The 27347-nt window shown below is 39.3% G+C and overlaps 1 protein-coding gene, 1 non-coding gene and 1 pseudogene across 2 annotated transcripts; 1 reads left to right on the top strand and 2 right to left on the bottom strand.

The window, feature by feature from the left end:
- Positions 1-4112: 4112 nt before the first annotated feature.
- Positions 4113-10997, bottom strand: LOC101967368 (aldo-keto reductase family 1 member B1-like; annotated as a pseudogene).
- An 8047-nt stretch (positions 10998-19044) lies between these two features.
- LOC144370764 (olfactory receptor 7E24-like) lies at positions 19045-19947 on the top strand. The gene has a single exon (XM_078031860.1). It carries the CDS (start codon positions 19060-19062, stop codon positions 19945-19947), a length of 888 nt encoding a protein of 295 aa, XP_077887986.1. The 5' UTR covers positions 19045-19059.
- A 6521-nt stretch (positions 19948-26468) lies between these two features.
- On the bottom strand, positions 26469-26575 carry LOC120892063 (U6 spliceosomal RNA). The gene has a single exon (XR_005736734.1). It is a non-coding gene; the product is annotated as a U6 spliceosomal RNA (small nuclear RNA).
- Between the last annotated feature and the right edge of the window lie 772 nt (positions 26576-27347).

The raw sequence follows: 27347 nt of genomic DNA, 5'->3' as shown, positions 1-27347 counted from the left end.
CCCATTTATTGTTTTTGGAACAATAAATATATGAGTATAATAGTAATAGAGAACATTCTTGAATTGTGGAAGTCAATCAACAAACCTCCACACATATATTACAAAGTAATCCTCACTCATGCAAAGTGGGGAGTCACATAAGAATTTTGAATGGATTGTCACAAAAATAAACTTACCAGTTTAATGACGTCTCTCTGTGTGTTTGTTAAAGCATGAAAACAATTATTTGTCTTTCACGGATACACTGAAAAACACTAGTTGATATAAAATAGTACATTTCAGGGCAGTAAGTTTTGTGTTCTTGACCACTTAGATGAGGTTTAGGTTCCTTTCTCTTTAAGTTTTTGAGAAAAGAGTTTATGCAGGTATAATTCAATACTGTTATGTACAGTCAATACTTTCTACATTGGTAAAGAGAAAAATCTACCCACCAAATTTATGCAACTATTTGGTTTTCAGTGAGAGCTTTGCAGGAGAATGGAATCATGCAGAGTTACCAAGAAGTCAAAGGTCATTGTGATCATTCCAATCTAGATATGGTTATAGTTATGAAGCAAATGTTAGTAAATTATATTACTAATTTTTTAAATTTTAAAATTGGTATTTTTATTTGTAGTAATAACAAGTAGTGTTATTTTATGATTTCTGAATGACAGGATATATTCTAAGGCCAAGGTTCCCAATGCTGCTTTAAGAAAAGAGCACCCAGCTTGGTGGCACACACCTGTAATCCCAGTGGCTCCTTAGTCCAAGGTAAAAGGATCTCAAGTTCAAAGCCAGCCTGAGCAGCTTAATGAGGCCCTAAGTAACTTAGCAGGACCCTGTCTAAAAATAAAAAGGTAAAAAAAACTGGGGACATGGCTCACTGGTTAAGCACCCCTGGGTTCCATCTCTTATTTTAAAAAAAGTGACCATCAAGAACTTCCCAGGCATATAGTCTAATTGAATTTGTTTTGATTTGATGCCAGGGAATCTGAATATTTTAAAATTTTCACATTCAAATATATAAATCTATCAGATTGAGAAACATTAAAGAAGAAGTGTAAAAGTTAAAAAATATTCCTATGACAAACTGGTCATTACCATTACGTATAAATATAATCATGATTTTCGGCTTGAGGAATCTCCTCCTGTGTTTCCAGTAGTTTCTGCACTGTTCTCTTTTGTATTTTATCCCTTCTGCAGCATTGTGAAACCAGACAGAGTAATGACCCTGAGTTTTCTTCACATGACTATAGTCAGAGAATTATAGTCCCTTTATCAGTTTAGAAATTGATGTGAAAATCTATGCAATCGCATAAAAACATTGGGTGGGACTTAAACCTGGTCTCTGAGGGCATCCATGGTGCTAAACCTCTCAACTGTAAATGAGAGGGTTTGTGAACATGGAAGCCCGGAGGCCCACTGGCAGGGCACAGCAAAAAATGCAAAGAGCTCTTTTCCTCACCAGGTAATTATTGCATTTGTACCAATGGAGCTGCATAACATTCTAGAAATAATTTCATTATTATTTAATCATTGACTGGCACAGTTTACAGTAATGCCACACCTCTGGGCTGTGATGCCATTGGTTATGTCCAGTTAAATAAACCATTTTTCCCAACATTTGAAATCCACCTAAGGCAAGGAAGGGAGCAGAATTTTGAACGATTTTATATATTTATTTATGTTTGTTTTTATTAGTTCTTCTTAGTTATGCATGACAGTAGGATTCATTTTGATATAATTATACAAGAATGGAATATATCTTATTCTGATTAGGACCCCATTCTTGTGGATGTGCATGATTGATTGCTGAAAGACAAACAGCATTTGGCTGACTACTTCCATCCTTACAGAGAGGGACATCAATAACCTCAGAGGTTTGGAACTCCTGGAAGAAAAGTGGCACCGAACAATGAGTTCTGATACTGAATGTTCATCTGTAATGTCTTCAGATTATGCAGTGCTGGCTCCTATGCAATGTTAATATATATCCTTCATTGAACGAATCTACATCATTATATTAGAATATAATACATTAAACTACTTATTACTTTTCTTTAATTAAATGTGTTCTATTTCTGAAAGGTAGAACGCGGGTAGGCTGCACATTGCTGTGATCATGAGCCTGTGACATCTAGTGTTGTGGGTCTTCTCATGCTCCTCTGTTTAGTGTCCCTAAAGTAGGTTGGGCAGAGTGGCACATGACTGCAATCCAAACTGGTAAGGAGGCTGAGGCAGGAGGATCACAAGTTCAAGGCCAGACTCTGAAAATTATTGAGACACTGTTTAAAAAAATAAAAATAAAAAGGTGGTGGGGAGGGCTGGGGATGTACTTCAGTAGGAGGTTGCTTGCCTACTATGTAGGAAACCCTGGACTCTATTCTCAGTCCTTAAAAAGAATTCTGTACAGAAAGAGTTGAATAATATAGAAACCAATAATGGAAGATTTCCAGGAAGATTAAGTTTGTCGCAACTGTGGGATATGGTTGAAGGTGTTTGGGTCTCAACTCTAGACACTCAGCTGTGAGTGCTTGGAGTAAACACGTATACAGAGTTCTGGAAGCTTGCTTGGTTTTTCCTTTATCCCACCCTCTTTTCTACTCAAAGCTGTTCTATCAACATAGAAGCACAAAATCTAACCTGCTTTTGCCAGTAGCCCTTCAGCTTGATGGCCCCAGGCCAGGGGGCTCCACAGCTGTGTCTCCTCCTAAGGTCCAAATCTAACATGGAATTTAGAATTCCATCTCACAGGACTCTCAGGTGATCCAGAAAGGGCAGCTGGTCCTCTTAGGACCGTTTCTCTTATATACCTGGTCATGGGGTGTGAACCTGCTCATAATACTGGTGAGGGGCCACAGGCCACTCCATGTACTAACGGGTATCCTGGACCCCGCTTCTGTGGTCTCTTAGTTGGGCATCATCTTTGCTAGACTCTAGGACTCAGCTGCACCATTTGCTGGCCTTGCAACTTGTCTGCTTCCTAGAGGTGGAAATTGGCAATTTCTTCTGTCACCCTCCTCAAGGCATTCAGGCCCTAGTCTCAGGGTGGATCTGAATACAATGCCACAGGCTTCTCTTATGGATTCTGTGGAGGGATTCTGAACCTTCACTCCCGAGTAGAAAAACACCCTAAGTCATTTCTTAGACATTCATTTTCTCACCTTCTGCTTTCACTTATGTTATGAATCCTTTGAGGGTGGTATATTATGGAGTAATGGCAAATTAGGAGCTCTGTGCATTGAGTCTCCATTCATGTAATAGCTAACATCAGCCTTTGCCTGTAGCCCTTCAGATTGATAGCTCCAGGCCAGTGGGCTCCGCAGCTGTGTCCCCACCTGGGGACTGTGCATCGGCCTTCATGGGGAACCCAACAAGGGATTCACATCAGTCTTGTGTTTTCTTGCTTGTGACCCAGGAGAGTGAGTCACAGATTAACCCCATAGGAGTGATGGAGGTGATGGATGGAGGTGGGACTATTAAAGGCATTATTCCCTCAACATGAAGACAAGCGTGACACTCTGGGAAGCCAGATGGGAGGTTATCAATAAGTGAGATTTCAACTCAGAGGAATGTGAAATTTAGGTTATTGGTTATACTTGGGGTATAAAAATCTGCACGTACTTAACATTTTAAATGTTTCTTTTCTTTTTCTTTCTTTTGTTTTCAAGTTCACAAAAAGACTTTTTATTTGAGGCAGAGAAGTCTGGCTAAAAGGATTACAGTTCCAAGCAGCCAGAATGCAATGATTAGCGGCACTATTTTAAATTTGTAGCTTTTGCTTCTTTTTCGTCAGAAAATATTTTCAGGTTGTACTTTCCCAGATGAGCAAGAAGAAAGGCAAGGGCTGGGGATGTGGCTCAAGCGGTAGCGCGCTCGCCTGGCATGCGTGCGGCCCGGGTTCGATCCTCAGCACCACATACCAACAAAGATGTTGTGTCCACTGAGAACTAAAAAATAAATATTAAAAAATTTCTCTCTCTCTCTCTCTCACCCCTCTCACTCTCTAAAAAAAAAAAAAAGAAGAAGAAAGGCAAAAGAAGGTTGTAAGAGACACCTAATCTACTGAGGCTGCTCTTCACAACCAGTGTCAAGCTAGCAACCCACAATGTGGCCCATTGCTGACTAGCTTGCCTGGAAAATTGAGGCAGGAACAGGTGCAACCTTGTGGAAGAGCAGGCATCCACAGCTTCAAAACTCTGCATGGAAGGGGTACTCCTTGTGGGTAGCACAGCTCACCAAGGCACACATCCTCCAGTTCCTGTTGTAGCTGAGTAAGGTGGTCATGTCCTCGCTGCTCAGCTCAAAGTCAAAGACCTGAAAGTTCTCCGCAATACGTGCAGGTGTCACAGACTTGGATCACCACCAATTTCCTCTGCATGGGGAATTGGATAGGCACTTGGGCTGTCCTTTTATTGTACTTGTCTGCAATCGTCTTGACCCTGGAATCCTCTAGAAGGGAAGGGTCCTCAGGCTTGGCCCAGGGCCTGTCAGGAGAGCCAAGGGGGCTGTAGGCAGTCACCACGATGCCTTTGGAATGGCAGTACTGCATCAACTTTTCCTGCGTTAGGTGTGGATGTGGCACTCAATCTGGTTAACTGCTGGCTTATATTTCAAGCCAGGTTTGTTTAAGATCCTCTCGAACTGAAGATTATTAAAGTTTAAGATGCCAATTGGTTTCAACAGCTTTCCATCTACCAGCTCTTCCATGGCCGTCCAGGAGTCCACAAAATCAGTGTCACTGGGAACCACGCTGCCTGCTGCCTCCAATGGGAAATGGTCTTCATCATGCTTAAAGCCTGTTGGCCAGTGAATCAGGTAGAGGTCCAGGTGGTCCAGCTGCAGGTCATTAAGGGTCTTCTGGAAGGCTCTTTTCACCAGGCTTTGTCATGGGACGTGCACCGCAGCTTGCTGGTGATGAAGAGTTCATGGTGCTTCACCACCTGCTCCTTGAGCTTCTTCTGAAGGGCCACTCACCTCCTTCTCATTCTGGTACACCTGAGCACAGTCAATATGGCGGTACCCAAGGTCAAGCGCTACCTTCACAGCCTCAGGCACCGGGCCTGGAGATGACTTCCAAGTGCCCAGGCCCAGGAGGGACATCTATTGAGCTGATGTGGCTGACCATTGCTGCAGCACACTAGAGACCCCAGCCCTCAACCAAGCAGCAACGGCTCCGGCACACATCTTTAAATGGGCCTTGTGTTCTGCCTAAAGGTTTCTTTTCTTGACCCTGATTCTAATCCCCATACACATCTCATCCATGATCCCAGAAAATGGCTCCCTCTAAAAGGTTTTGTTAGCAGTCCTACAGGTGGTGAGAAAAAGGAGGTGGAGAAAGACAGCACCTTGATAACATCAGGCCACTTCAGGGCTCTCAAAATGCCAGGCCAGGAGCTTTTCTTTTGTGCATTTTTCCCCTCCAAATAAATCATAGTAAGACCTGACAAAGGAATGAACCCGAGTTGGCATCAGCAGCTGAAGCAAGAGAATAGCAATCCATGTATCAGGAGGCGATGTTGTGAAATGTATTATTAGAAATGAGAAAGCTGGGACTCAAACTGGGTTTGGGGGCTTCTCTGGTGCGAATATCCTCATCTGTTAATGAAGGACTTGAAATTAGAAAGACATGAAGTGCCATGGCAGGTCATATAAAACCAAAAACAGACTTGAAATAAACAAACAAAAATTTAAAAAAGAGAAGAAACGAACTATTGCCTTGCCAACCATACTCGCCAGCTATTTATGGGGTTGACACAAATAAAGTTGCATAAAATTCAAAAGTAATTTCAGAAGTTTTTTAAAAAACATTTTATTAGTTTTAATCATTGACAGGGACAGTGTACACTCATGCCACGTTTTTATTTGGTGATATTATTTATAGACAGTTCACTAAACCACATTTATCATAATTTTAAGTCTACTTAGGCCAATGATATGAGTAAAAATGAAATGGTTTTTAAAAAGATAAACAACATTTGATATAGCACTTATATCCATGAAGGAGGAGAAACAGAAGGAATGCTTGGATGAACACTTACACAGAAGAATGAAACCTGGCATGTAAGAATGTGTTCTCATGATGCCATAGTTTTTTTAATCCATTCACCTTTTGATGGCTGCCTAGCCAAGTTCCATAACTTGGCTGCTGTGAATTGTGCTGCTATAAACAAGGGAATGCATACATCTCTAAAGAATGCTGTCTCTAATTCTGGATATATATGAAGGAGTGGTATAGTAGGATCATATATCAGTTCAATTTTTAGTCTTTTGAGGGACCTCCATTCTGATTTTCTTAGTACTTGTTTATATTTCCGTCTATAAGATAAAAGTTTTTGTTTTCCCAAAATTATTGCCAGAACTTATGGTTTATGAGCTATAAACTTTAATTAAGTCTTCAGATTTTGCAGTTCTAGGTCTTATGGGTATATATTATACATACATATCCATCCGTGCATATGCATATGTATATATAATATTCCATATATTCCACATATGTGATATATACACATATATATCATTCATATATATGTGTGTATATATATATATATATAATATATTATATATTATATGTCAAAGGAGTTTGTACCATTATCCTAGAATGTAATAAAGCATATTAAAAGCCTTCCTAATTTACTTTTACCAGAATCAATGGATTTATGATTTATTTAAGGAATGACAGATATTTCTTCTCCTGTTTTTTTTCCCTAAAAAGAATAGGTTTTATTTTATTGTGATGATGGATTGGTTTTCTCTAATTTCCTTGTACTTCCAATATTCAGTTGAATGTCTCTAAAGTAGGGGTGTATAGGTGGAGATAATACAGAAAAAATAATTAAATAGTACTAAGAAGATACAGATTGTCACAACTGTAAAATATTAATGAACGTATATGGAACAGAGGTGTGAATAAATTTTTATGTGAATTAACAACATAAAAAAGAATTATGCCTGCTTATTTGTTTCATTTCTTCCATCTTCTTTTTTCTATTTCAAAGATGTTCAAGCAATATAGAAGTACAAATTTTAACATGTGTCTCAGAATTTTATCTCATGGGACCCTGAGAAGATCCAGACCTGTAGCCCCTCCTCTTTGGACTGTTCCTGTCCATGTACCTGGCCACAGTGCTTGGGAACCTGCTCATTATCCTGGCCATCTCCTCTGACTCCCACCTCCACACCCCTATGTACTTCCTCCTCTCTACCCTGTCCTTGGCTGACATCTGTCTTTTCTAACCATGGTCCCAAGATGATTGTGGACATCCTAGCTCATAAGAGAGCTACCTCCTTTGGAGGCTGCTTGACACAGATGTCTCTTTTTATCATTTTGAAGTGTGGATTATGTGCTTCTGACTCGGATGGTTTATGATCTATTTGTGGCCATTTTTCACCCCTGAACCCTCATCACTGTGGCCTGTTAGTTTTGGTATCATTTTGTTTGGCTTTTTGGAATACCAGTGGCACAATATGGCTTTATTGCACTTTGACTACTCCAAGGGTAGAGTAGAAATTGCTAATTTCTTCTGAGACGCTCTCAGCTTTCTATTCTTGCGTATTCTCACATCTTATCTAATAATATTGCCAGGTACTTTCTTGATACTATATATGGCCTTTTCCCCAGCATAGACATCCTTTGCCCCTATTATAAAATAATTTCCTCTATTCTGAGGAGCTCATCATCAGGTAAGAAGCACAAAGAATTCTCCATTTATGGGTCTCACTGGGCAGTTGTTTGCTTATATTTATGAAGAGGCAGCAGAGTGTACCTTGGATCAGCTGTCTCACATTCTCCCAGGAAGGGTGCAGTGGCCCCAGTGATATACACTGTGGTCACCCCCTGCTGAATCCCATCATCTACAACCTAGTTTCTTCTGTGATCCTTCTCAACTTTTGAATCTTTCCTGTTCTGACACCTTCTTGACATATCATATTTCATACATTAGATTGAAGTCGGTTATGAACTCCCAATTTTACCCCAAATGCAGATTGCAGAATAATGTCGGTTACACATCCACAATTTTACATAATGTTCTATTAGTAATTGTTGTATTCTGCTACCTTTCCTATCCCCTACTATCCCCCCTCACCTTCACTCACATCTTCTCTCTCTACCCCGTCTATTGTAATTAATTTCTCTCCTTGTTTATTTTCCAATTCCCCTCACAACCTCTTATATGTAATTTTGTATAGCAATGAGGGTCTCCCTTCATTTCCATGCAATTTCCCTTTTCTCTCCCTTTCCCTCCCATTTCATGTCTCTGTTTAATGTTAATCTTTTCTTCTTGCTCTTCCTCCCTGCTTTGTTCATAGTTGCTCTCATTATATCAAAGAAACATTTGGTATTTGTTTTTAGGGACTGGCTAGCTTCACTAAGCATAATCTGCTCTAGTGCCATCTATTTCCCTGCAAATTCCATGATTTTGTCATTTTTAGTGCTGCGTAATATTCCATGGTGTATAAATGCCACATTTTTTTTTATCCATTCATCTATTGAAGGACATCTGGGTTGGTTCCACAGTCTAGCTATTGTGAATTGTGCCGCTATGAACATTGATGTGGCAGTATCCCTGTAGCATGCTCTTTTAAGGTCTTCAGGGAATAGTCCGAGAAGGGCAATAGCAGGGTCAAATGGTGGTTCCATTCCCAGCTTTCCCAGGAATCTCCATACTGCTTTCCAAATTGGCCGCACCAATTTGCAGTCCCACCAGCAATGTACAAGTGTACCCTTTTCTCCACATCCTTGCCAGCACTTGTTGTTGTTTGACTTAGTGAGATGGTATCTTAGGGTGGTTTTGATTTGCATTTCTCTGACTGCTAGAGATGGTGAGTATTTTTTCATGTACTTGTTGATTGATTGTATATCCTCCTCTGAGAAGTGTCTGTTCAGGTCCTTGGCCCATTTGTTGATTGGGTTATTTGTTATTGTCTAATTTTTTTAGTTCTTTGTATAGTCTGGATATTAGGGCTCTATCTGAAGTGTGAGGAGTAAAGATTTGTTCCCAGGATGTAGGCTCCCTATTTACCTCTCTTATTGTTTCTCTTGCTGAGAAAAAAAACATTTTAGTTTAAGTAAGTCCCATTTGTTGATTCTTGTTATTAACTCTTGTGCTATGGGTGTCCTATTAAGGAATTTGGAGCCCGACCCCACAATATGTAGATCGGAGCCAACTTTTTCTTCAATCAGACGCAGAGTCTCTGATTTGATATCAAGCTCCTTGATCCATTTTGAGTTAACTTTTGTGTATGGCAAGAGAAAGGGATTCAGTTTCATTTTTTTGCATATGGATTTCCAGTTTTCCCAACACCATTTGTTGAAGATGCTATCCTTCCTCCATTGCATACTTTTAGCCCCTTTATCCAATATAAGATAGTTTTAACTTTGTGGATTAGTCTCTGTGTCCTCTATTCTATACCATTGGTCCACCTGCCTGTTTTGGTACCAGTACCATGCTGTTTTTGTCATTATTGCTCTGTAATACAGTTTGAAATCTGGTATCACTATACCGCTTGATTCACACTTCCTGCTTAGAATTGCTTTTGCTATTCTGGGTCTTTTATTTTTCCATATGAATTTCATGATTGCTTTATCTATTTCTACAAGAAATGCCATTGGGATTTTGATTGGCATTGCATTGAACCTGTAGAGAACTTTGAGTAATATCGCCATTTTGATAATGTTAGTTCTGCCTATCCATGAACAAAAGACTACCAATCAAGAAAAGCACAGGACTGGTTGGGTATACAGTGGAGTTTTACAAAACCTTTAAAAAAGAATTAATACCAATACTTTTCAAGTTATTTCAGGAAATAGAAAAAGAGGGAGCTCTTCCAAATTCATTCTATGAGGCCAACATCACCCTGATTCTGAAACCAGACAAAGACACCTCAAAGAAAGAAAACTACAGACCAATATCTCTAATGAACCTAGATGCAAAAATCCTCAATAAAATTCTGGCAAATCGGATACAAAAACACATCAAAAAAATTGTGCACTATGATCAAGTAGAATTCATTCCTGGGATGCAAGGATGGTTCAATATACGGAAATCAATAAATGTTATTCACCACATCGATAGACTTAAAGATAAGAACCATATGATCATCTCGATATATGCAGAGAAAGCATTTGACAAAGTACAGCATCCCTTTATGTTCAAAACTTTAGAAAAATTAGGGATAACAGGAACTTACCTTGACATTGTAAAAGCTATATATGCTAAGCCTCAGGCTAGCATCATTCTGAATGGAGAAAAGTTGAAGGCATTCCCTCTAAAATCTGGAACAAGACAGGGATGCCCTCTCTCACCAGTTCTATTTAATTTAGTCCTTGAAATACTAGTCAGAGCAATTAGACAGACAAAAGAAATTAAAGGCATAAAAATAGGAAAAGAAGAACTTAAATTATCACTATTTGCGGATGACATGATTCTATACCTAGAAGACCCAAAAGGGTCTACAAAAAAACTACTAGAACTAATAAATGAATTCAGCAAAGTGGCAGGATATAAAATCAACACACATAAATCAAAAGCATTTCTGTATATGAGCGACAAAACTTCTGAAACAGAAATGAGGAAAAACACTCCATTCATAATATCCTCAAAAAAAAAAATACTCAGAATGCTTTTCTTTTACTAATTTTATGTCTTCCATTCTGAGGATGCCATTATTAGGAAGGAAGTACTAAGACTTCTCCACCCGTGCTCTCCTGGCTGTGTTTATTTTATGGAACAGGCATTGATGAATACATTGGTTCAGCTTTGTCACATACTCCCAAAAAGGGTGCAGTGGCCTCAGTGATATACACTGTGATCACCTCCGTGCTGAACCCCTTCATCTACAGCCTGAGGAACAGGGACATTAATAGAGCACTGAGGAGTCTGCACAGCAGATATGGTCCTATCTAGAATTCTAGATAGGGCAGAGAGGTGGGAGGGAAAGGGAGGGGGTAGGGGATTAGCAAGGATGGTGGGATGTGATGGACATCATTATCCAAAGTACATGTATGAAGACATGAATTGGTGTCAACATACTTTGTATACAACCAGTGTTATGAAAAATTGTGCTGTATACGTGTAACAAGAATTGTAATGCATTCTCCTGTCATTTATTTTTTAATCAATAAAAATATAGTAATAATAATAATAAAGATATTGTGTCCACCCAAAACAAAAAATATATATTCAAAATAAATTGAAAACTCAAAATCACTGTTCTCTGTTAAATAATTTCATCTATAGTAGGTTAACAATACAATTAACCAAGGCAATAAAACTATGTTACAAATGTGACTGTTATAACATAAAAAAAAGAATCCATCTGGTCCTTGGCTTTTCTTGATTGGTAGGCTTTTGATGACATTTTTTATTTCATTACTTGAACTTGGGTGGATCATATCTCTCTAAATATTTTAATGTCTTTGAAATTTTCTATTTTCTTGGAATATAAATTTTCATAATAGTTTCTAATTATCTTCTGTATTTCAGACATGTCAGTTTTGATATTTTCTTCTTCATCTTGTATTTTAGTAATTTGAGTTTTCTTTCTCTGTTCTTTTGTTAAAATGACTAGGGCTTTGTTTATTTTATTTATTTTTTCAAAGAACCAACTTTTTTGTCAGTTTTTTAAATTGTTTTGATTTCATTGATTTCAGCTCTGATTTTAATTATCACCTGTCTTCTACTGCTGTTGGTGTTGATTTATTGTTCTTCTTTTTTTCCTAGGGCTTTGAGATGTAGTTTTAGTCATTTATTTGTTGACTTTTTATTCTTTCAATGAATGCACTCAAGGCAGTAGACTATTGTGACATATTTTTTCAGTGTTCTCATTTACTTGTAAGAATTTTATTTAATCCTTGATTTCTTCTACTATCCATTAATCACTCAATAGTGTATTATTTAGTCTCCGTTTGTTACAGTAGCTTGTATTTTTTCAATTTATCATCGATTTCTAATTTTATTCCATTGTGGTCTGATAGAATGTAGTGTACTCTCTCTCTCTCTCTCTCTCTCTCTCTCTCTCTCTCTCTCTCTCTCTCTCTCTCTTTGTATTTACTAAGAGTTGCTTTGTGGCAGAAGATATGGTCTATTTTAGAGAAAGAGTCATGTGCTTCTGAGAAGAAAGCATATACATTTGTTTATGGATTAAATATGCTTGTTAAGTCTGAATTACTGATTGTATTATTTAGTTCTATAGTTTCCTTATTTAGTTTTTGTTTGGAATATCTGTCCATTAGTGAGAGAGGTGTGTTAAATTCACCCAGTATTGTTGTGCGGTACTCTATTTAACTCTTGAAATTGAGAAGGGTTTGTTTGATGTACATAGATGTAACATTTTGGGGGGCATAACTATTTTTAATTGTATGTCCTGCTTATATATACTTCCCTTAAGAAGTATGAAATGTCCTTCTTCATTTCTTCTGATAACTTTGGTTTGAACTCTACTTTATCTGAGATGAAAATGGAAACCCCTGCTTGTATATGCAATCCATGCGAGTGATAAATTTTTCCCCCATTCTTTCACCTTCAGCCTGCAAATGTCTTTGCCCATGAGCATATTGTTGGGTCTTGATCTTTAATCCAATCTGCCAATCTATGTCTTTTGATTGATGAGTTTAGGCCATTGACATTCAAGGTTATTATTGTGATATGTTTTGTATTCCCTGTCAATTTGATTTCTTTCTCATTTTTTTTGACTTAGTTTCTCCTTTGGTTGAATGTCCCTTTAGTGTAGATCCTCCCTTTGCTGGTTTTCACTGACTGAACAGGTCTTGTTTGTGTCTGGTCACTGAAACACGAGTCCTATACTTCTCCTTAACAGCATCTACAAACTTCAGTTACTCAAGAACAATGGCAGACATTGTCCATGAGCCTAGGAAAAGTAAAGTAGGAACAGAGGGGAGTGAGAGGAGACCCTAGAGCATATTCTGAGACACACTTTAGAGTTTCTCACCATTCCAATGCTGCAGAGTCCTTTGACAACTGTCCTGAGCAGGAGAACCACTATTTTTTTTAATGACTGAATGCTTCATTTAAAAAAATGGCCAAATAAAAGTAACTAAAGCATATGCTCATTAGGTTCAAATAGCAATGTTTTGTGGTTTATATTTATATTGCATATTAATACTGAGAATAGGCATTAAAGGCTGATTAGCTTTAAAACACAGAAGTGAGAGCAGTAAATTGAGTACACAAAGTTCCTCCCAATTGTAGCTAGTGTCCAAATCTTAAGTGGACTTTCATTTTTTTCTCTTCATCTTCCTGCATTAATGTTGAGAAGTCCTTAGAGATGGGCACTGCATGGACCAATTAGTTCAATAATGAGCTCTGTGCATTGAGCTTCCAAGATCCTATATTAGTCCACAGTCAGCCTGTGCCTGCATCCCTTCTTCAGTGGATGGTTCCTGACCAGTGAGCTGCGTGGCTGTGTCCCCTGCTGTGGTTCTGCATCAGGAGGCTCCCAGCTGACAGCATATTCCTGGGAATGCTGGGCACAGAGTCTGAGCCTATGTTGGGCACCAGGTATGGGTGGGTCTTGGCATGTGCACTTCTTTGTCATGAGCCAGCAGAGAAGCAGTATAACCCAGTAGGTGCAGATGGAGTCTTGGGACCCTGGAAGAAAGATGGAAAGTATTGCTCCTCTATCAGAAGGACAAACATCACAGTTTGAGTATCCAGATAGGAGTCTTCAGTATGTCAATTTTCATGCATATTGTTTGAAAAGTTTATGTTTTTATTTTTGCTAGTGTATTAGATATCTTATTTAAAATGTGCTCTCTATTCACACTGCTTCTGTTTCCCATAGTGTACAAAATGTGTCTTCAGAAGTGTTCACTAGCCTAGTGCAGTGGTGTGTGTATGTAATCCTGGAGTGGTGGGAGTCTAAAGCAGAGGTTTGCAAGTTCATGGCCAGACGCAGCAACCTAGCAAGGCCCTAATCATCTTAGGGAGGTCCTATCTCAAAAATGAAAAGAGCTAAGACTCTGGTCCTGTGGCAAGGCACGCCTGAATTCAATTTCTGGTACCAAAAAAGAAAAAAAAAACAGAAAGAATGAATAGAAAAAAGATTTCCTGCACACCATGAAAAGACTCTGGTGGTGATAAGGATGAGTAGGACGATGCCAGAAACCAGAGCACCATGGACTCCCAGTCTCAGTGGGTGAGCACTGTTTTCTCTATCATCACTTTCATTTTTTGTGCATTGCCCACTCTGAAAATGCATGCCCCATTTATCATTATTTTACAGTAAAAAAGTAACTTTATAATCATGCAAATTGCTCTTGTTTGTTAGGTAGGAAAGATTGCGGCATGTTTGCATTGGGCTTTCTGATCATGGACACAGGGCATCACAGGAGAATCCTGGCAGGCTGTCCCATCAATAAGCCAAGAGCCATTCCTCTTCCCTGTCAATGCAGAAAGACAGCGTTGCCTGTGGTACTCTTCCTTGTGGGATTCCTGGGGATCACAGGGCAGAGCAGGGCGGGTGCCTGCTGTGTGAATTGTGTAAGAATGGCCACATGTTACAGGAGAGGTCACAGTAGGGGAGGCTGATGATCATTCAGCACAGATCATGCTATTGGGCCCCTTCCAGGACCACCTTGGACCTTACCATATGACCTTTCATGCTTGAAAACAGCCCTCTAATCTTAAAACAAACTTAATATTATGTCCTTATTTTATTTTATTCTTACATCAATAGAGAGAACTCAAATGTATACCTTATATTTAAAACCTTAGGACATAGGTAGAGAACTTTATGTTGCGTGGAAGAAAATATAAACACAGTGGATGGGTCTTAGAGTCTTTCAGTCCCACTTATTGTGTCTGTGAAGGAGCAAGTCACTAGTGTCTGGATTCAGCATTGATATCTGAGTTGGTTTATGTCTGATACAACTGCATTGACTAAGGATGAAATAGATACACCGTGCTCTTACAGGAATAATGTGGAATTTTTGAAAAATTTCTGAGCAAAATAAGCTCTAGATATTATTGTTACTGTTAGTAGTGATTAGGTTAATCCTCATGCAACTCAGAGAATTTATGCCCTACTCAAAGTTACAATTTTTATATTTCTGGATTGGATATAATAACTTTGATGCTCCACACGTGTGTGCTGTGTATTTGGGAAGGTGTCCCTCTTTCTATTTGTGACTCGCTGGGGCTAATGCTTGTCTTGGCACAGGGAGGCATCTAAAACAGATCTGCTCCACATTAAATTTACCTGATCTTTCTTCCCCAAAATGGCCCAAATTAATTTGGATTCATGGACTTCTTGCTTCCAGTCTGTACTTTCATTCTTTGAAGCAATGCCCCATGAAAATCATGGCAAGTTAATCACTATCATTCTGTTTCTTGTAATGGACATAGAAACCATGTATTTTTATTTAATTCCCTCTAACTTAGTCGAGTTTGAGCACTCATGACATAGATTTTCTAAAGTGAAAAATAGCAAAATGTGGTAGGACCTGAAGGGACCCCTGAAACCCAAGCCCTCTTCTGAGGCACATATCAGAGTTTCCCACTGTGGAGTCTCTGGGGTCTGTTGACAATTTCTTTCCTCAATACTGTTGGCATTTCCCTAATCATACACTTTTAATTTAAAGTGACAGTGACCAATCAGTTATCGAGTTCCAAATTCCCCTTTGCTGCTGCACATGTTTTGGAGCTGGGTGTTGTTCTCCCTCTCTCCTTAAGCAGTCGGAGCCAGGAGAAGTGGAGTGATTCTCACTCACTGGGTACACACTGGCAGGGCTGTGATATCAAGAAAAGTGTTGCTTTTAAAACTCAAATGCAAGCACTTTCTCTTTTACCTGAACAACATGGAAATATCCTATAAACCAGATAAGATTTCTTCAGGAGTCTTTATGCAGAGAATATGTCATGGTCAGCAGTGTTTTGATGACACAGAAGATGTAGGTGAGAATCACAGACTCTAGGACAAGATTCCTCCGTGTTTCTCCTTTGATAGCAAAACAATAATCCTTATTTTTTCTCAAAGCCCTGTTTTTAATATTGAATTGGTATTGGGGACAAGATGAAGCATTTGGTAACAGATTGGTAACCCACCTGGGATCCCACAGCTGCCCCCACCCTAGTCTTCTTGGGCAGCTATGACACTCCAGGCAACCCCCTTCCCTCCTAAAGATGCCAGGTGTCTGGTGAGCTTATTAAGAAATGACTGCTGGGGAACTAGGACATTGTGGCTTTGTCTTGTGATGAAGCAGAGGAGATGTACCTTTGGGTAACGTGAAGGACTGAGGGACTGTCCCAGCAGCTGGTAAGGCAACTTTTCCAATGGGGAATTCCCATGTTCTGTCTCTGAACCCTAAAGATTGCTATATTTTGGTCTATTGGAGAAAAAGGAAACTTAATACAGTAAACATGCAACACATTTGGCCATCTGGTAACTAGGCCAGTATGCATGCCAAGACCCTTTTGAGTCTACACATCTGGTTCCCCTTCATGGGCATATGGTTATATCTGGGATAAACACAACTAGTATGTGTAACGATAAAGCTCTTTAAAAATCAAAGGGAGATCAGTATGGCAGAGGAAAGGGACTGTAGGATGGAGGATAGGAGGGTAAGGAGAAATACTAGGGGATGATACTGGCCAAATTATACCATTATATTGTGTGCATGTATGAATATGTAACAATGAATCTCACCATTATGTACAACTATAATACACTCATAATAATGTGAAAATACCAAATCCAACTATTAAGTATAACTATAATTATTATTACTTTTTAAATTGGTAAGTGAATGTAGCTCTTAAAGAGTAAATTTGGACATGCATGGTACTTCAGAGATCACACCCCTATCCCCTGCTGATGTATTATATAGAAATTCTTATTTGTGTTATATGGAGAGATGAACAACAATTTTGAAGTGATGGTCATACCTTACTGGTTAAACAATGCACTTTCTTCAGGTAATCCTTTGTGTAGGATGAAGATTTTGAAGTAGAGGAATGATCTTCAAAAATGGAATTAGCACCTCAATTTAATGTAAATGGTGCATTTCTGGGGCAATAGGTATTGTGTTGTGCTACTTAGAGGAGATTTAGGTGCCCTTTAGGTTATATTTAATGGAAATCTTTATGGGATCATAAATTAATATTGTCATAAAAACATCAACAGAAAATCACACTTGCTCATTTCATGAAGTAGGTGTGTTTGGGACACAGGTTTGCAGGAGAGTGGAATCAGGCAGAGATAGTAATGTCACAGGGGAAGAGATGCTCCTGGAGATGGGTCCAAGGGGTTCCCAGGGCAGAGGAGGACCTCGGCTTCAGACCAGTGGGTTCTTGGTATATGTGATGGAGAAGGATTTCAGCAGGAGATGGACAGAGGCATGGACAGAGGTTTATTTATGAAGGCAGGTACACATGCAAGGGAGGATGTGGGTTGTCTTGAGGCTGAGGGAAGCCCTGTTTTGGGCTGGCTGTTGAATGTTTATAGAAGGGCTGTATCAGGTCCTGGACAGGAGGTGAGCCAGGGCATGAGTCAAGGGCATGGGCCAGGGGCGTTTTTTCAAGGTTTATAACTGTGCTTTCTACATCTCAAAGGCTTGTGGATGTTTCCTTTAAGATTCAGTATTTCCCCTCTCTTTATCCCAAATCCCTAGCTCACTAGCAACTCAAATTTCTGAAGTAATTATTGAAATCTCTCTATACGGTGTTAGTCCTGAAACAATTATTGTCAAATACCTATAGTTTAACATAGGTAGTGGGTATTATTGAAATACGAGAAGGTAATATTCATGGAGCTTTTTCTAGTGCCAAGATTTGTCAGGCAGTGGTTTCCAACTCTGGTGTAAGAAAAAAAGCACCTAGGATTTCACATGCAGATATCCTGATTAAACTGGTGTTGGTCTGATTTCACAGTATGTGGATAATATAAAATATCCAAAGATTAATATAACATTAACTGAGACAAAGCCACTAGTTTAGGTAATTGGAAATACTTTTAAAACCCAAGGTAGTTAATTATTACCCCACATTTAGACAAAATCAATCACAGCAAGAAGAGACAAATAATGAACCCAAGTTACACTCACATAGCTTAATTGAGAGAATTACAATCTGCACATCAGGAATGCCTGACCAGAGAGTCCAAAAAGGGGAAATAATGTGGTTACAAATAAAAGCTGAGCTTTGGGCCTTTTTTTGTGATGAAATCTTAAACTGCAAACTTGATGGACTAAGATCACAAAACCATGGAGCAGTTTTAACAGGTCAGCTGGAGGACAGAATCAAGGAAAGAAAAACAGTGAAGAGCTCTTCTACATGCCAGCTATTCTGCTGAAATTGTATGGTTTCATACAAAAAAACCAGTATAAAATCAAACTATTTGAAGTATTTTTTATCATTTATGTTTTTAATATTATCTCTTTCAGCCACATTTGTGATCAGGGTTACTATTGATTTTGTGCACTTAGCTCAGTAATATTTATTGATTTTGAAATGTGCCAAAGACAAGGAAATTTTCATTATATTATATACCTTAAAAAATAGCAAGCTTTAATCTGCAGAGGAGGGCAATGAGAAAAAAAATGATGAGACACTTTGAAGATAAATGGCTCATGACCATGCTTCTGATTGAGACTCATTATCCTCAACTTGTTAGAACAAAACAAAGTAAATTGAGCTGGTTCTTAATAAACGTTTATGAACGTTACTTTTTCTTAATAAAAAACATTACTCTTCCTGAATTTCCCATTAAATGGTAGGCTATAATTTCCTGCAAACATAAACTTATTCTTTCTGCTCCTGGGCTTTTAACATTGATCAGTTCAATGTCTGAAAAAGGGTGTGGAGAGAGGGGTAAATGATGTAGATAGCAACAGTGAAAGAGTGTGCAAGCCTGGGTGACTCAGGACTGAGACCTATGTTGAGGGCCTGTGGATCTCCAGTGTGAGCAGCTTCCTAGTGAATATCTGAATCCAAATGCATGCAGAGCGAGTGGAGCCTGCTGATGGGTTTCTTTTTTCTTTCCTTACACCCTTTGCTTTTCTAAAGGTGTCCAAGCAACACAAAAGCACAAAATTTAACTCACATATCAGAATTCTATCTAATGGAACTCTCACAGGATCCAGACCTGCAGCCCATCCTCTTTGGACTGTTCCTGTCCATGTACCTGGTCACCGTGCTTGGAAACCTGCTCATCATTCTGGCGGTCAGCTCTGACTCCCACCTCCACACCCCCATGTACTTCTTCCTCTCCAACCTGTCCTTGGCTGACATTGGTTTCATCTCCACCACGGTCCCAAAGATGCTGGTGAACATCCAAACTCGCAGCACAGACATCTCCTATGTGGGCTGCCTGACACAGATGTCTATTTTTACCATTTTTGGATGTATGGATTATATGCTTCTGAGTGTGATGGCCTATGATCGGTTTGTAGCCATCTGTTACCCCCTGCACTATTTGGTCATGATGAACCCTCATCTCTGTGGTTTCCTAACTTTCGTTTCATTTTTGTTCAGCCTTTTGGACTCCCAGATGCACAATTTGATGATCTTAAAAATTACCAACTTCAAGAGTGTGGAAATTTCCAGTTTCTTTTGTGACCCTTCTCAACTTCTGAATCTCTCCTGTTCTCACACCTTCTCTAATAAGATTGTCAAATATTTTCTGGGAGCATTTTATGGCCTTTTCCCCATCTCAGGGATCTTTTTCTCTTACTATAAAATTGTTTCCACCATTCTGAGGATCCCATCCTCAGGGGGGAGGTACAGAGCCTTCTCCACCTGTGGCTCTCACCTGGCAATTGTTGGCTTATTTATAGGCACAGGCCTTGGAGTGTACCTTGGGTCAGCTGCATCACATTCTCCCAGGAAGGGTGCAGTGGCCTCTGTGATGTACACTGTGGTCACCCCCATGCTGAACCCCTTCATCTACAGCCTGAGGAACAGGGACATTAAAGGTGCCCTGAGGAGGCTGCCCAGCAGGATGGCCTAAATCTCAGACCCTGTGGTGTCCAGTTGCGATGTATGTTGGAAAATTCATTATAACTAATTATCAAGAACGTTTAATCTGCCTCTTCAGGAACTTTGATGGGTTTAATATCACACATGATGTAAGTGCAATGACTGCAGTGAGTGATGGAATGGAATGTGTGGGAGTTCTTCATATTTGGAACAAAGGATCACTTTGAAATAATGAAAGATTTTTGAGATGGTGATTATGAATATTTCTAAAAAACATCTATGTGATCGATGATGCTTATAATAATACTTGAGAATTGTTAAAAGAAAATTTTTTCACTTAATTTACTTCGACAATATTAATATAAAGCTAAATTTTTTTAGGAAAAAAAATTCATAGTAGAGAAGGGCCTCTTCCTTAGTAGGGATAAACTGATAAATATTGGTAGATGTTCGTTTTCTGCTCCTCTTCTCCATCATTAATATTAGGAAGCTTTTAAGAGTTGCTGATATGCTTCAGCTACTTGGTACACTAGGAGCCTTATGCACTGAGCCACCAACGTCACCCAGTAGTCAACAACCAGCCAGTGCCTCCAGCCCCTCAGCTTGAGGACCCCAGTGCAGTGGGTGCCATTATGCATCTCTTCCTGCTGTGGATGTCAGCATCAGGAAGCACCTAACTGAGTGTGTGTTGACATCTGGAGGCTGAAGTCAGGGCCACTGGGCACCAGGGAGTCGGGGACTTTGGAGCTTCCCTCCTTAGTTCTAAGTCAGCAGAGCCCCAGTGTGAATCAGGAGCTGCTGTGGAAGGGAAGGGTGGAGGAAGGACATTGCCAGCATTATTTCTTCACCACCAGGAGGAGCATGTACTTTATCCACCCAGATGGGAGAACGTGGTGCACATTGTCAGGGATGAAACTGTGAGATCATACGCTTTGTTGTGGTGAGCACAACAGAAGGCTCATGGGAAGTCCTCTTTAACTGCCACCTGACTCTTCCTGCCACACACTATCATCCACAAGGGCAGAAAGGCATCCCTTTAAACTGTGTCTTCAACACTCCAGATGGTCTGTGAAGGAGATTATGAGAATGTGAATGAAGAAGAGGATGATTTTTTGTTAGGGATTCTGAATGCCAGGTGCTAAGCTATTTACTACTTGTAGATTGTTTGAATTCACGTGCAAAGTCTTCCCATGGCATAAGTATCACCCAATTTTATTTTAGAGAACAGAAATGAGCACAGGTGTGCATGTAACTTGGGCTAGGTATTCAGATTGGATAGCTGCAGCCATGTTTGAAATGCTGTGTGTATTTGAGGCATATGCCATTTGTGCAACCCACTGTTGACAGGTTTTCCACTCCACAAAACAATCACATGTTTCAGTTTCCTGTCACTCCAGGATGGGACCAGTTTTCTTGTGCACTTCCTTTGGGATTTCTGGTAGATTCCAGGAAAAAGCAGTCAGGGCATCAGTTGCATCATTTCTGCAAGAATGGCTGAGACAAGACAAAGGTCCAGGGGGAACATCCCCCTGTATCCCCAACTCCAGGTCACACCTGCAGCTGTTACATCCACCTGTATATTATAATTAACCCTCTCCATCAAATAGGAGCAAAGTAGGTCTGGATTTCATTACTACTCAGGGACTTTAAAGGGTTAGGAATGTACCAGAGATGCTTCTCTAACTAAGACCTCTTTATTCTGCTGAAAACTTTCTGACTGTTGCAAAACACTGAAAAAGATGAGTGCATCAGACCCAGAGGCTCACAATTTCATTTTGGCTTCTGTTGGTGGACACAGGTGCTAGTGTCTATGATAATCAGTAATGTCCTCCATGTTGATTTCTAGTTGATACAACATCATTGAACTCAGATTAAACAGAAATTGTTTCTTCCTGTGTGATTGATATGTGATGAAGTTATAATATATGAGCAAAAGAAAATTAGTTATCACAAATATGGAAATATCAATCTGTATTATTCAAATGAATTATCCTGTGACCTGTTACTATTTTCTTATTTTTGTAATGGTACAGCCTCTTATTCCCTTTCATATGTATATGCTGTATGTTGGTTGAAAAATGATCTCTCCATCATTACTGATTTCCCAGAGCCTCTACCGTGTTAGGCACAGAGAGTTGAAAATGAAAACTATGTTGTTAAACATCGAATAGACCATTGCTACATTCACAGGTCCTGGCCATGCTCAAGCAGGGTTTCTACACAGTGGTGCTCTCCTGTCTGTACCTTCAATCTACTAAAAAATGTTCTAAGAGCAGAAGATGATATTGAGCAGCTCTGGTTTGTGTCTGTGTCATGGACACAGAAGCCCCAGCTTTCTCTCAACAGAATCTGCAGCATTCAATTACTCAACATCAATGGCAGAGACGTTCATGAACCTAGGAAACATGAAGCAGGAACAGAGGGAATTGAAAGACCCTTACAGCTTGGTCTGAGACACACTTCAGAGTTTGACATCATTCCAATGTTGCAGAGTCCTTTGACAATCCTTCTGGGTAGTAGACCCACTGATTTCTAAGAACTTAATCTTTAATTACAAAAAACCTTAATAACCAAATAAATGTCATTCAAGTATATACTTTTTATGGTTCAATCTAATTTTTCTTATGTATATTATAACCTAATAAATATGAAACTTAAAAAACAGAGAAGTGGGCTGGGGATGTGGATCAAGTGGTAACATGCTTTCCTGGCATGCACAGAATGCTGGGTTCAATCCTCAGCACCACATGAAATAAAATAAAGATGTCATGTCCACTGAAAACTGAAAAATAAATATTAAATATCTTTCTCTCTCTCTCTCTCTCTCAAAAAAAAAAAAGAAAGAAAACAGAGAAGTGGTTCCATTCCAAGTTTTCTAAGAAATCTCCATTCTACTTTCCAGAGTGATGACACTAATTTGCAGTCCCAATGTTCGAGTGAGCCTTTCCCCCCAACATCCTCTATTTGTAGATTGTTTGAATTCACGTGCAAAGTCTTCCCATGGCATATGTATGAAACAATTTTATTTTAGAGAACAGTAATAAACACAGGTGTTCATGTAAATTGGGCTAGGTATTCAGATGAAATAACTGAAGCCATATTTGAAACGCTGTGTGGATTTGAGGCAGTGCCTCTTAATAATTGCCCTTCTGACCAGAGTGAGATGAAATCTTAGAGTACTTTTGATTTACACTTCTCTAAATGCTAGAAATGTTGAAAATTTTTTCATATATTTGTTGATCAATTGTATATCTTCTGTGAAGTGTCTGTTCAGTTCCTTAGTCCATTTACTGATTTTTTTTTTGGTATTAAGTTTTTGGTGTGGAACCTCCATTTGACCCAGCTGTGCCACTCCTTGGTCTATACCCAAAGGACCTGAAATCAGCATACTACAGAGACACAGCCACATCAATGTTTATAGCAGCTGAATTCACAATAGCTAAACTATGGAACCAACCTAGATGCCCTTCAACAGATGAATGGATAAAGAAAATGTGGTATATACACAATGAAATATTATTCAGCCTAATGAGGAGATAGAGAATATCACATGAAGTGAAATAATCCAATCTCAAAAAAATCAAAGACCAAATGCTTTCTCTGATATGCAGAAGCTAATTCATAGTAAGTGGTGAGTAGGAAAAAATGGAGGAACTTTGGACTGGGCATAGGGGAGTAAGGGAGGAGGGTGGGAATGATGGAGGAATGAGATGGACATTATTACCCTATGTGAATGTATGATTGCATGAGTTGTGTGATTCTGCATCATGTAAAGCTAGAGAAATGAGAAGTTGTGTTCCATTTGTGTACAATGAATTAATTGAAATGCATTCTGCTTTCATGTATTACCAGTTAGAACAAATTAAAAAAAAGAAAAAAATGGAAGTGTTTAAAAAACATAAAATGAAAGAAGTAATTAATTATGCAAGGTTTTTACTAATTACAACTAGGGTCCAAAGCTTAAGTGGACCTTCATTTTCTCTTCTTCATCTTTCTGCATTAATGTTGGGAAGTCCTTAGAGATGGGCATTGCATGGACCAAATAGCCTAATTATGAGCTCTGTGCATAGAGCCTTAAAAGGTCTTATATTAATCCACAGTCAGCCTGTGCCTGCAGCCCTTTCATTGATAGTTCTTGTCCAGTGAGCTGCATGGCTGTGTCTCCTGCTATGGTTCTGCATCAGGAAGCTCCCAGCTGACAGCATATTCCTGGGAATGCTGGGCACAGAGTCTGAGCCTTTGTTGGGCACCAGGTATGGGTGGGTCTTGGCATGTGCAGCCCTTATCATTACCCAGCAGAGAAACAGCATAACCCTGTAAGTGCACTGGGAGCCTTGAAATTGCAAGAATTCCTTCCGTATCAGAAGAACAATCATCAAAGCTGGAATTCCCAGATGGGGGGATTTCAGGAGGTCAAGTTTCATGTATGGTATTTGTGATTTCTTTTTAAATACTGTTGCTTGGCTCTCATATATCTTATTTAAAATGTACTCTCCACCCATGATGTTTTTATTTCCTATAAAAAGCTCAACTTACACAGCAAATTGGTCCTTCAACTACATTTCCTAAGCTCTAGGAAAGACCTGTGGTGGTCTTGATAAGGATGATGAGGGGATGACAGAAGCCAGAGCATCATGAACTGTCACTCAGGGTTTCCAGGCTCAGGAACTGGGGAACAGATTTTGTGTTATCTGTCTCATTTTTTTGTGTGTCCTACTCTGATTATGCATGCCTCATTTATTATTCTTTTACAGTAAAAAAAGAACTTTATAATTATGCAACTTGTTCTTGTTTGCTAGGAGAGAGTAGCCAGGTTGCATTGGGCTCTCTGACGATGGACATAGGGCATCATGGGAGAATCCTGGCAGGCTATTCCATCAGCAAGCCCACTAGCCATTCCTTGTCCCTGTCCTGAAGAAAGAGAGCCTTGCCCATGGTGCTCTTCCTGTGGGATTCCTGGGGAATCACAGGGCAGAGCAATGGGGGCGCTTGCTGAATACACTATGGAGGAACATGCACAAGTCACAGGAAAGGTCAGAGTAGAGGAGGCTCATGATCATTCAGCATAAATCATGCTCCTGGCCTCCCTCCATAGCCTCCTTGAGCTCACCACATGCTCTTCCACGCATGAAAACAGTCCTCTTAATCTCAGAGGAAACCTAATGTTAGGTCTCCATTTCATTCCCACTCAAAAAAACTGGAAAGTGTTATAAAATGTACCTGAGATTTACCAGTGGTTAAGATCTGTGGATGTAGGCTGAAAACTGTTAAGTGGGAAAGTTAAAAAAAAAATTTGATCGATCCATTTTAGAGTCTGTCATTCCCAATCTCTATATCTGTATGGTAGTCCCTAATTTCATGGGGGTCTAGAGTCAGCTTTGCCATCTGAGCTGATTTCCCACTGATGCAACTGCAATGAGTAAAGATAAATAGATACTTGATGCTATTCTCTGTATAATATGAAATATGTGAATAAAATCTGGGCAAAAAAATTTTGGATATCATTGTTACTGTTAGCATGACTAGGTTGATCTTCATACCACTCAACTAATGCATTCAGTGGTCTGAAGTGACCGTTCCTATTTCTGGATGGGACACTTTACTTTTGCCCTTACAGATACATGTGCTGTGCATTTTAGAACTGTTTCCTTTTTCCTATTTCTTACACTCCAGGTCATGTTCTTCTTGGCATGGGAGGCATCTAGAGCAGGTCTGTTGGACATTAAAACCCATGCATCATTTCTGTCCAAAATTATCCAAATGAATTTGGAGGATCAGCCTTGTGGCCTCCTGTCTGAACATTCATTCCTTTCAGCAGTGCCCAAGGAAGTTGAAATAGTGTCTTCCTCTCTCCATGTTTTTGACATAGCGAACATTTAGTTTTATTTAATGTAATCCACAGTAGAAAAAGTTTCAGAAATCATGATGGAAATCTTTATGGATTTGAAGAGTGGCAATGAGGCAGAAGCTGAAGGGCACTTAACACTGCAGCTTTCCATGAAGCACAGGTCAGAGTTTCACCTTACTTCATTGCCCTTGACCTTGGCTTTTCTCCATAATGCTGATAGTTACCTCATCATGGACTTTGTTTATTGAAATCATAGTGACCAAATATTTATTGAGTTCCACATTTCCCTTTGACACTGCACATGTTGGGGAGATGGTGTTATTTTCTGTGTTTCCCTTAAGCAGTGATCAGGGAGAGGAGGAGAGATTCGCACACTGTACACACACTGGCAGGTGGGATGTCGGTCTGAAATGCTGCCTTCCTGACTGGAGGCCAGGGCACCAGCTCTTCCACTGCAGCCAGAGGGAAACGTATCCCCTGCACAAGTTGAAATTTCTTCAGGAGTCTTCAAGGACAGCATATTCCTACTCAGGCTGATGCTTCATTTTCCTGATACATATTAGGATTGAGAAGATGTAGGTGATATTGTCTGCTCTTATAGGGACACAAATGTAGGTCATTAATAGCAAATTTCAATATGCATTTGTTTCCCATTGGAAATCAGTCTCCTATCCCCAACCAAGACATTATGGAACATTCTTTATTATACTATGGAACACTTCATGAATTTGCATTTCATCCTTGAGCAGGGGCCATGTTAATCTTCTCTGTTATCATTCCAATTTAATATATGTGTTGCCAAAGTGAGCATATTTTATTTGAATGACAAATCAATTGGCAGAAGGGTTTTGAAATCATTGCCATATTAATAAACTCTCCAACTAAATGACAGTGTCCTTTCTTCAGGTAGCACTTTGCATCAGATAAACACTGAAGAAGAGGAATGTAATTCACAGAGGAATTATCACCTCAGGTTAATGTAAACTGGTATATTTTCATGGGCAATAGGCATTGTCTTGCAGAATACTTAGATGAGTATTTTTAGGTACTTTTAAAGCAATTTTGTAAAGAAAATTGTATGGTAGATAACACTAAAATGAAAATACCAGAAAATAACACCTCCCCATTTCATGACAGTAGAAGTGTCTGAGAGACAGGTTTGCAGGAGAATGGAATCAGGCAGAGATACCAAGACTCAAATTTCTTATATAATGATTCAGATCTCTTACCAATGTTAGTCCTGGCACAAGTATTATCAGATTAACATATTTTAATATAGGTAATGGGTATTATGGTCAATAAGAGTAGATAATACTCATGGAGTATGTTCTATGTCAGGATGTTGTTAGACAATGGATATCAGATTTGGTATAAGAAAGGACCATAGAGAACTTCACATGTGGACATGCAGATACAATTGGTGTTGGTCTGACATCACTCTGCATAGATATTCTAAGATATACACAGGGACACTTAATAGTGGGAGAGAATTACACGTTATGCAGCTTGAAATTTTTTTAAAAAATAAAGAGAAATATGCACAAAGGAGGAAAATGAGAAGATAAAGGAATGATGAGACCCCT

This window comes from Ictidomys tridecemlineatus, chromosome 2 (assembly GCF_052094955.1).
Source record: "Ictidomys tridecemlineatus isolate mIctTri1 chromosome 2, mIctTri1.hap1, whole genome shotgun sequence".
Taxonomy (NCBI): Eukaryota; Metazoa; Chordata; class Mammalia; order Rodentia; family Sciuridae; genus Ictidomys; species Ictidomys tridecemlineatus.
Note: the sequence above shows the minus strand (reverse complement) of the source record. Positions and strands in the feature narration are given on the sequence as shown.